Source organism: Odocoileus virginianus, chromosome 18 (genome assembly GCF_023699985.2).
Source record: "Odocoileus virginianus isolate 20LAN1187 ecotype Illinois chromosome 18, Ovbor_1.2, whole genome shotgun sequence".
In the NCBI taxonomy this organism is placed as follows: domain Eukaryota; kingdom Metazoa; phylum Chordata; class Mammalia; order Artiodactyla; family Cervidae; genus Odocoileus; species Odocoileus virginianus.
Window position 1 is genome coordinate 11293171 of NC_069691.1, and position 11466 is coordinate 11304636.

General features: G+C 38.8%; 1 protein-coding gene across 1 annotated transcript; it reads left to right on the forward strand.

The window, feature by feature from the left end:
• C18H9orf40 (chromosome 18 C9orf40 homolog) lies at positions 1-5352 on the forward strand. Its single transcript, XM_020915451.2, has 2 exons — positions 1-429; positions 4778-5352. The coding sequence occupies exons 1-2, from the start codon at positions 1-3 to the stop codon at positions 4934-4936; spliced, it is 588 nt and encodes a 195-aa protein (XP_020771110.2). The 3' UTR covers positions 4937-5352.
• Positions 5353-11466: the final 6114 nt, after the last annotated feature.

Here is an 11466-nt window from a genome sequence, read left to right on the forward strand (position 1 = left end):
ATGGCCAAGCGCCGTGCGGCCGAGCCGCTGACGTTCCACGTGCCTTGGAAGCGGCTCCTGCTCTGCGACTTTCCTGAGGAGCCGCCGCCGCCGCCGCTCTGGATCCCGCCGCCGGGGGCCTCGCATCCCGGGCGGCCCCTCGGCTTCCCCGAGCTGCCCCGAAAGCGTAAAATCGACGTGGGGGCTATGACTGAGCCTTCGGTTTCGCCCAGCAAGCGCCGCGACGACGGGGATACCGGTGCTCAGGGCGGCGCGGAGCGTGAGGGCCGCGGCCTGGAGACCGGCGAGTCGCAGCTGCTGCAGCCGCCCGTGCGGCCCAGCGGGCCGGGGGAGGAGCCCCGGGGTGTCCGGCCCCCGAGAGGCGGTGGCGACGATGGGGCGGGGCGCGCAGAGTCCCAGCGGGGAGAGTGGGGGGCCGCACCGCGCCAGGTAGGGGCTGGTGGTGGGCTGGGCCCTCCGACGGGGGTTGGGGTGGGGGAGAAAGGGTCACCCGTTGCCCGGCACTGCGCGTCCCGGGAAGGAACCTATCGTCCCCCTCTAAAGTCGTGTTTGTCACGACACCCCCGCCCAAGATGAAAAGCTGGGGTCCTCCCCATGAGAATGTACACTGACACCCCCCCTCCCCGCGTCCGAAGCAACACACCAAAGGCCCTAGAGCCCGCCTTGGGCAGCGTCTTGGTTCGTTACGACGGGCAGAGAGCACTAAGCTAAACTGGGGGGAAACAGACCGTTGGATGAGGTATACTCGTAGCCTGGCGCCTTCAGCACTTGTGTTGTCCAAGAGGGAAGCAGGGGCGTGGGTCATCACAGACGGGGGAGCTTGGTAAAGACGTTGACCGTGAACTGCGATAAGTTAAGCTCCACGACAAAAGTTCAGGGAAAGGTGGATTGCGTCTTCCTCGGTTTAACGACGATTGTTTTCTGGAATTCATGATCGATTTCTTTCTAAAGAGGGTGACCAATGTAGAAGCCACCAGTTGGACGTCCTTTTAAGGGATGGTACAGCTCTTTTGGTTGAGAGGAAGGGCCTCCGTATCTCGGGGAAAAGGCATTCTTAACGCAGTGTTAAGTCTGATCCTATGAAAAAGGATCAGAAAATTAATCTGGTTCTTAACATCAGGCATATGTATGAGGATCTTTGGAGAGTTCCGCTTCCGTGGGAAATGAGCCTGCCCCATATCTGCACATAAGATGTCTAGATAGGTGTGGCAGCCACTCGAATTGTGACACAACACCTGAGGTGTGACTTGTTCAAACTGAGATGTGCTCAAAGTGTAAAATAACACACTAGATTTCAAAAAATTTTATATTGATTGGACATTGAAATAATTTGAAGATACTGGATTGAATAAAATACATACTTTTCAAATATGGCCATTCAGTCAGTTCAGTTCAGTACCTCAGTCGTGTCCGACCTTTTGCGACCCCGTAGACTGGGGCACTCCAGGCCTCCCTGTCCGTCACTAACTCCCGGAGTTTACTCAAACTCACGTCCATGGAGTGGGTGATGCCATCCAACCATCTTATCCTCTGTCATCCCCTTCTCCCGCCTTCAATCTTTCCCAGCATCAGGGTCCTTTCAAATGAGTCAGTTCTTCGAATCAGGTGACCAAAGTATTGGAGTTTCAGCTTCAGCGTCAGCCCTTCCCATTGAATATTCAGGACTGATTTCCTTTAGGGTGAACTGGTTGGATTTCCTTGCAGTCCAAGGGACTCTCAAGTATGGCCATTAGAGAATTTTAAATAATGTTTGTGACTGGCATTGTGTATTATTGGGCAGCTTTGGTCTCATCTTAGGAATTCAAGCAGCGTTTTGGCACTTACGGGTTGAACCAGGAGCTTTACAGGTAGAAGAAGCAAATGAAGAGCTGAGACTTCACCAAGTTCTCTTCAACCACTACATTGTATCATCTGCCCCACTTTTCTCCATTGTCCTAAATATCATAAGCATCGATAGTACTTTTCAAATTCTTTGCCAATAAAATAAGAGTAGTTTGGAAAGATCTTGTTCTGTGGTCGTCAGAAATTATCTTTTAGATATATTTATTATGATGAGCATTTCTACCCCGGGTTTTCTTGGAATTTAGAAAATGAATCCTATTTAGACTTTTAAAATTCAAACTGCTTTTGGATGTTCAAGTCCTCTTAAGACTGAATGATAGCACTTAGTTTTAAAGTAGAATAAAGAATTACAATTTGCAGTTAAATCATGTCATACCAATGTGCAAAACCTGAAAAAAAAAAAAACAGAAATCTAGAATGATGGTCATCCAGACCTATTTGGTATGAAGGTAAGTACTGTATAGTCTGAGAACTTGACTGTTTCTGTTACCCTACCCATAAGTAGGCTTGTCTTTCCTACCAGAGTATACTGACTGCAGTATGCCACAAATTGGTAAAAGGGAAATGAAAATGGCAGGTAGGCAAAGGAATTTTTTTTAGTAAACTGACAGCAGATATCTGCGTAGAATCTCCTAGACGCTAGAATCTCCTATATCTTCTTCCACAGCAGTGACTACATCTAGAAGCTTTCTGCTTCCGGGACTCACTATAAGCCTGTAGCAGGGAACAAGCTTGTTTTGAGGGGTTTCTACATAAAGACTAGTCCCCTGTTCTCTTTCCCCATGAACCCATATGTTCCTTTTTTGTGTCCTGTTCCTTGAGCTGCTGCTTTGTGTAAACTTAATTTTCTTCAGCTTCTTTTTTTCTTTACTGCCACCAAAGATGCTTGGTTTTTGTGTTATAAGAGTCTACAGCCAAGGGAAAATAGGATATAGCAAAAACATTCTGAAGTTAAAAAGTTTTTTCAGTTCCTGCAGCAAAAGTCTTCCTGGTTCCTCTTCTCAGAGTTCAAGTCCCTATCCTTACCCTTGGGATCTCATTTAGGAAGAATTTCCTTAAATATGTCCTTTCTATATGAAGGATGAAATCTAGGCAGAATGATGGTACCTGTTTTCTGTCCTAGAATCTCAAGAGTGTTGAGTTGTTTCAGGTATTTTCTTAACTGGAGAACTAAAAACCAGGTGTTACTTCAATGAATATTCATGTATTTTCTCATGTTAGAGTCGCTTTATGCAGATTCAATACTGTCAGTGCTGACCTTTACTGTTATTAATATTTTAAATAGAAATGGTGTGCTTTTAGTTTATAATGATGCAGGTTCATAGGCTTCTTGGGATATAATAACTAGCTGTATTTGGCAGTTACAGTGCTAAACTGTAATTCTCACAAGAGCAGAGTCTTGTCTTCTTTTGTCTGTGATGAAATAGACTTCAGTCAAAATCAGAGTTAATGGGTGGTGGAGTTATCATATAAATGCAGACCTGTCCTGTGGGCAAAGTTTGTGCTCTTAGCTAGTAGGTTATACTGACCTTGTTAAGGGATCTTTTTTGATTTGTGTCTTATAAGTAAGTAATTTGAACAATAGATTTTTTCCAAGAGACAGAGAAATAGGTCATTGTTTTTAACCCTGTTTACTTTAAAATGAAATTTTTCTTGGCATCGTTTGAGTTATTAAATTTTTATCCCAGTGTTAAGAAATTCCCAAGGGACTCTTAATTCGCTAAGCCTTAGTGTCTGAGGCACTGAATGAACTTATTGAAAAGTCCTGTGCTCTCCATTTAAGTAACTAGCAACATGTGCCTATTGAGCACTGAAATGCGGCTAGTCTGAATAGTGCTGGAAGTGTAAAATACCTGGCAGATTTTAAGCTTTTAATTACCAAGACAAGAAAAATGTAAAACATCACATTAATTTTTTAAAATATTGACTGTATCTTGAAATCATAGTGATTTTGGTTCTACTAGGTCAAGTAAAATTTTCAGATTTCACGTTTCTTTTTACTCTTTTTTTTTTTAACTGAAGATACCAGAAATTTTAAAATTATATATGTGGCTTCTGTTATATTTCTGTTGGATACTGCTGCTGTAGCAAGTATGAACCTAAAGTACAGACATGACTTAATAGACTAAATATATAGATACATTGATACCCATTGAAGAAAGGTGTTAACCTTCAAAGTGATCACCTTGGAGGTCTGTATATAATCGCAGTGCACAACGTATTTAGGAGAGGCTTTTGAAATTTTGTGCCAATTTTTAAATTTTTTAGAACATCAACTTCATAGTTACTTGGAACAGTTTTATAGCCTTTTAAGAATAAGCTGTTGAATTTTTAAAGGACTCACACTCACTTGGATTTATCAGTTTTGTTTTATTGAGTTAAAAGTCATGCCTTGAACAGAATGGTATGTTTAATAAAATGATCGGTTTCAGATTTTCTTGTTATTTAATATATTTTTATTTTAATGTTTTTTAGAAGGTTGTCAAAATATTTTAGCCTATGTAAAATCAACCCCTTAAAATTCCAAACCTCAGGGCAGAGGCCAAAAGTAAGTTTTAAGATGTGTCTATGTATTTTTTTATATTGTTTTCCTCATTGAAAGGTAAAAAATTCTAAGACCGTCTTCAGACATTATTTTTGGGTTGACAAATAGAAGAAAATTCTGGGAAGAGACGCTCTTGGAGGAGATTCTTTTAAATTTAAACTACTAGCAAGAAATACTTTCACAGATTCATAAATATGAAAATACAGATTTGACTGAACCCATGAAGTACTCTGATTAGGCAGAATTAATATTTATTTGTTGAAGATGCAAAATTAAAGACTGCAAATTTTATGTGAGTTTGCTTTTAAAACAAAAAATGGGTTTCATGAAAAACCTCAACTTTTTCTAGACCACTGATGTGCTTTCATCTCTCTCTTCTTTTCACTAAAGCTCAGTGAAGAATTTTGGCAGTATAACACCTTCCAGTACTGGAGGAACCCTTTACCACCTATTGATCTGGCAGACATTGAAGATGTAAGCGAAGACAACCTGATAGAAACAGCACTGCAGGGCAAGAATGAAGTGGCTGAGATTGATATGGAGTCTTGACAGAAGGAGCTAAAGAAGTGGGTTTTTCTCAACTCGAGGAGACATCTCTAGATGAATTTATGTATTAAGGAAAAAAGTTATTTTCCATACTTGATGTGATATCATTCCCAAACCTGAAAAATGAGGAAAAGTTGTTTCAAAATGAATGCCTGCAGTCAGTACTATATCTCCCAATGGGGATTTGTCAAGGATATAGTGCAGTTGTAGGGGAAGTACAATATGTGTGCATTCTTAAGAAAAATGTATGTGTAGGTTCTAAATTTGAAGATATCAGTCTTACAAAATGGAATTCTGACTGTTACAGAAATAGATGGGAAACATTCAGATATTCCTGTTGTTGCACCAAAAAGTTAATTTGTGTACATGAAATGAATATTGTTTTATAATAACTTATTAATAAAATACTTTCTAATACACTTCATTGGCTCTTTTTGTTGAACAAATAGCTGACTTAAACATCTGTGCAAACTTAAAATGGGATTCTTTCTGAAACCTGGTATAGTTTTAAAAGAGCTTTCTGAATGTAAAGTAGTGAGAATTTCAGTTTGGGTAGCATGTTTGTATAACTTCCAGTAGTTAATATTTGCTAAATTTGACTTTAGGCCATCAGTAATGGATAAAGAACAAAGAGAATTGAGCAGGTGATTCATTGCCCTCCTTTCCTAGGATAAGAAGAAATTTATATTTCTTTTTATTTTTTTATTGTTATTTCTTGATTTTGAATTTCTTTGAGGACATGGTGTTTATTGCTTATTATCTAGACTTGTAGTCATCAACACTTACAACTTTCAAAGATTTTGCATGGGCCCCACTCTTGAGAGATTCTCATGTAATTGTTCTGAGGTGGGCTTGAGTATAACTATTTTTTTAAGCACCAATCCTTCTTCCTTTCATTTCTCAAATGTGCAGACTGGTTTGAGAAGCACTAGACTCATAGTAAGTTTTCCTGTTTAAAGGTGATAACTAATGAGCTGAAGCACTGCCTTCTTAATTAGCTTTGTTTTTATTTTGCTCTGTTGATTGGCTTTGTTACAACTAGATTGTTATTAGTCTTTCATTGTTAAAGAAATTAAGCAATTTGTGTTTTTAGTTATATTAGTATCAGTAATTAAGTTAACTAACTTTTGTACTGCATCCAGAATATTGGCTTTGTAATTGACTGACTTGTCTTTGTACATTTTTTGTTGTTAATGACATTAGATCCAAAATTTAGGAAGGATGATAAATGCCATTGAGAGAAGAAGAAATACTAGTGTGTACTGTAGAGTGTGTACTGTAGCATTTAAGTATGGGCTGACATCAGTAAGAATATTCTAGAAGAGAAGACAAACTATAGCTAAGTCTTTGGGGTCAGGTTTGGTTCAAAGTCTTGTCCTGCTGCTTTCTACCTGTGTAATGTTAACTTGGGCTTCCTTGTTGGCTCAGATGGTAAAGAATCCACCTGCAATGCGGGAGACCTGGGTTCAGTCCCCGGTTGGGAAGATATCCTGGGAGAGGGCATAGCAGCTCACTCCAGTATTCTTGCCTGGAGAATCCCAGGGACTGGGGAGCCTGGTGGGCTGCCGTCTGTGGGGTCATACAGAGTCAGACACAACTGAAGCAACTTAGCAGCCAAGCCCCAGTTATGTCACTTGTAAAATTAGAATAAATAGTATCTACCTCAGACTATATTTATTATGAAGCAATGTACTAAGTACCTGCATCACCTTGTCTAATTCTCATAATATTCTTAAAGGTACAAAAAAGTTATTTGGAATAAATGTGCTTTCTATAGTTGGACTTCATTCCACTTTAAATTGCTATTAGAAATAATAAGGAGAAGAGCTGGAATTTGAAGAAATAGCAAAGGAACTATGGAGTGGGGGGTAGCAGTTAAAAGTGCAGTGAAAAGGGGAAACTTTCTTTCTCCTTTATAGTTAATCTTGAGGGTAAGAAAGTGCCCTTTTATTTTTGGAAGGTGTCCATTTTTTTACACTTCTCTTCCTAGTGCTTGAACAATGCCTGCCACATAGTAGATGGTTGCATGAACGAATGAATGTGTGCTCTTATCTGTTGGGAAAGTCATGCTGGCAATTTTAGACCATTTCCCTTAGAGGTGTATACAAAAGGTTTGTTATAGAGATCCAGTAGTAAGACATTGGAAATCTGTTAAGTTTATCATATTTATTATATAATAACCAAGACTATAAGGACTAAGATGTCTCCCAAATGAGCAATAAGAGATGGTTTACTTGGACAGGAAATTTCATAGGTTACCACATTGCAGTGTCTGAGTGAAGATGCAGAGTAGCTTGGATGTCTTTTTCAAGGATATGTCAAAAAGCATTAAAACCATAAGGTAAAGATTCAGGGAAAATACTTGCTATTATTATGTTGAAAGTTTTAATATTTTATGTAGGTGTATATGTATTTTAGTACAATGTAATAAAATTTATACATATATATTAATATGTAAAATATGTATAATATACAGGGTATGTATGTGTGTGGTTACATATATAGAGATTTGAAATAATTTTGTCCTTTAAAAAAAAATTGTTAGCCTCAAGTAACTTGGCAAAATAGCCTTGTGGATAAATTGAAATGGAAATTTAAAAGTAGGTTTTTTTTTTTTTAAGTTGTATGCCCTTCACTCAGATTCCCTAATGTAGTATCTTACATTATCACAGTATTATTATGAACATGAGGAAATTAACATCAGTATAATTCTATTATACTTTTATGAGGACATGGAAAGAGTGACATCAGACAACTTCTTTAAAGATAATGTATGTCAAAAACCTAAAGGGAAGATTCAGATTTCACTGCTGTCCTATTAACATCCCTTTTCTGGCTCATGATTCAATCCATGTTATATGTTTAGCTGTATCTCCTTAGTCCTCAAAATTTCTTTGCCTTTCACAGCCTTGGTACTTTCTGAAGAGGACTGGTTATTTCATCAGATGACACTTGATTTCTGTTGATTTGTCTGATATTTCCCATAATTATGCATTTTTGATAAGAACTTCATAGAAGTGGTGTAAGCTCAGTTCATTGTACCAGGAGGCACTGGATGTCAGTTTGTGTCATTGGTGATTGTAACTTTGATTAGTTGGTTAAGGTGGTGTCTGCCATGTTTCTTTCTTGTAAAGTTACTGTTTTCTCCTTTAATTAATAATTATCTTCTGGAGGAGTTTTTTTTGAAACTATATAAATTTCTCATTCTCCACACAAATTTTAGAAGCTTGATGATTCTTGCCCGAAATACTTATTTCTCTGGTATATGTCAAATGTTAATTTTCTGTTTCCATCATCTCTACCATATTTATTGGAATTCTACTGTAAAGGAGAGCTTTCCTTTCATCCTCATTTCTATAGTCAATTGATTATATCATTATAGACTAATGAGTATATATTTTGTCCTATGAGTTATAATCTGTTGCTTTCATTATTTAGTTACACAAATCCCAGGTTTAATCATTGAAAGTCCCTTCAAGTTGGTTCTTTTGCTCTCCCCCTTTTAAAATGCATTTTGTTATTTATTGTGTGAATACTGATTAATATTGGCAGAACACTTCTGCACTTACAAGGTGAAGGATGGAAATCAGTGCCAGCTGTGGCATCACTATGTTACTTAACAATTTGAGTCTTGTTTTTCTCCTCAGAAAATGGGAACACTAATACGTCAGAGGAACAGAGTTGAGGTGAAATGACATGGTAATTGTGGGGAACCATAATTGCCACTAAATACATATTTCTCTTCCTTTACAGTACTTGAAGTGCATGTATTCATTATCTTTCTGATAGATAGTTATTAGTGATATCAGTACCTAAAGTTGACTGAGGCAAATGCTCTATGAAGGTCACTTTTAAAGAATTTCGGCTATTATATGGAGTCTACAAACCTAAACAATATCATAACAGATTATATTTGTTGGTTGTATGACCCCATGATAGGCAGAGATGGATCCCCAAATTCCCAGCCCCTGTTGTAACATCCAGTTATGTGATCAAACACTAATTTAGGTACTCCTGTGACTACTTTGCTGATGTTACTAAGGTCTCAAACCAGTTGCTCTTAAGATAGGGAATGAACTTGGTGGGCCTGATGTAAATCACACAAGCTCTTTAGAAATGAGTAGAAAGTTAGAGACAGAGGAAGTCAAAGAGCTACAAAGTGTGGGAGGGGGTTCAATAGGAGAGTAATTCTTTGGCTTTGAAGATTGAGGGAGCCCGTGTACAAGAACCTGAAAGCAATCACCAGAGGTTGTGGGTATGTCCTTGTGGCCACCCAGAAAGAAAATGAGACCTCAGTCCTATAACCACAAGGATCTAAACTCAGCCAACAACCTGAATGAACTTGAAAGTGGTTTCTTCCAAAGAACTTTGAGAAGGAGCATAACCTGGCTGACATCTTGATTTCAGCTTAATGATACTCTGAACAGAGAACGTTACATGTCAAACTGGACTTCTGACATACAAAAGTTGAGTTAATTCAGTGGTTCCAGATTTTGGACACAGAGACCACTCTTGGGGAGGACAGTTTTTCCATGGACCAGGGTGTGTCTGGGGGTGATGGTTTGGGGATGATTCAAGGACACTTACTGTGCAATTTGTTTCTATTATTGCATCAGCTCATCAGGCATTAGATCCCATAGTTTGGGCACCCCCGAGTTAATTGAAGAGGTTTGTTTTTCTAGACTGCTTAGTTTGTGATAATTTATTATGCAGCAATAGAAAGCTAATAGAGACCCCATCACTTTTTAGCACTTCCTTATCTTCTCACACAAGACATCTGCCACAGATGTTTCTCTTGTAAATTCTCTACCCTAGTCCTGAAATTATTTCTCCAAAAAGCCCTGACTTCTTTATTAGAGAAAGGTATTTAGAAATGAAGAGCTCAGTGCAAGATATACTCGTTGGTATTGGGTATCATCACTTTCTATGTTCTCTCAGCTGACAGAACAATAAAATATATTTGTGTATACAACTGTATGTATTTCTATAACCTAGATAGCATATTAAAAAGCAGAGACATTACTTTGCCAACAAAGGTCCGTCTAGTCAAGGCTATGGTTTTTCCAGTGGTCATGTATGGATGTGAGAGTTGGACTGTGAAGAAAGCTGAGTGCCAAAAAATTGATGCTTTTGAACTGTGGTGTTGGAGAAGACTCTTGAGAGGCCCTTGGACTGCAAGGAGATCCAACCAGTCCATCCTAAAGGAGATCAGTCCTGGGTGTTCATTGGAAGGACTGATGCTGAAGCTGAAACTTCAATGCTTTAGTCACCTCATGGGAAGAGTTGACTCATTGGAAAAGACCCTGATGCTGGGAGGGATTGGGGGCAGGAGGAGAAGGGAAGGACAGAGGATGAGATGGCTGGATGGCATCATTGACTCGATGGGCATGAGTTTGAGTAAACTCCGGGAGTTGGTGATGGGCAGGGAGGCCTGGCATGCTGCGGCTCATGGGGTGGCAGAGTCGGACACGACTGAGCTACTGAACTGAACTGACATATCTATCTGACTATTCTTTCTATATCTGTATAAACATTTTTTATTTTTGGCTGCACAGCTTGTGCAATCCTAGTTCCCTGACCAGGGGTTGAATCCTGCAATGCTAGCATCGAGTCCTAAACCACTGAATCGTCAAGGAATCTTGTACACCTTTTTTTAATGGATTTTTAAAATATTTAAAAACACATGAATTCGTATGGAGCTTCCCAGGTTTCGCTAGTGATAAAAGAATCCACCTGCCAGTGTGGTATTAGAGGTATTAGAGATGAGGGTTCAATCCCTGAGTTGGGAACATCCTCGTCTGGAGGAAATGGCACCCCGCTTCAGTATTCTTGCTTGGAAAATCCCACAGACAGAGGAGCCTGGTGGACTACAGTCCATGTAGTCACAAAGAGTCAGATAGAACTGAGCGTCTGAGCACATGAGTTCATACGGATGCAATATAGCAGGGTTCATTTTTATCTTCCCTTCTTTCCTTATTTGTTAACTCTTCTCCAGTTGTGAGAAAACTGAGTTGTTTATCCAGAGTATAATTATTTAGTCAATTCTTGGCTCAAAAATATATATATATATAACATAATCTAAATTGTTAACTCATACTTCTGTAAAAAACAGGGTAGCTAATTAGATTAAAATATCTGTATACACTTCTTTTTGTCTTTGGTCTTTGGATATTCAATTAAAATACTGTTTTCCAAAGTTACTTCAGTTGGTTCTTACTTCCCATCTCTCTCTTCAAAAGTGGTTATGTTATTTATTTGTAATATAGTTGGATTCAATTGTTTCTGTTTTGACTTTACATCTTTGTTCTTTTAATTTTATAAGTTTGTAAAACATCCACATAGTTCTACAAGTCAACTATACAAAAATGTATAGTCAGAGAAGTCATTCCCACTAAATCTTTTACCCTACTCTCATTTCCTTGTTTTTCCTACATTATTCTCACCCCTGAAAGTGAAACTCATTAATTTCTGATTTGTTCTGTTGTTTTTATTTTTGCACTAATGGGCAGGTAGACATGGACATTCTTCTCTAT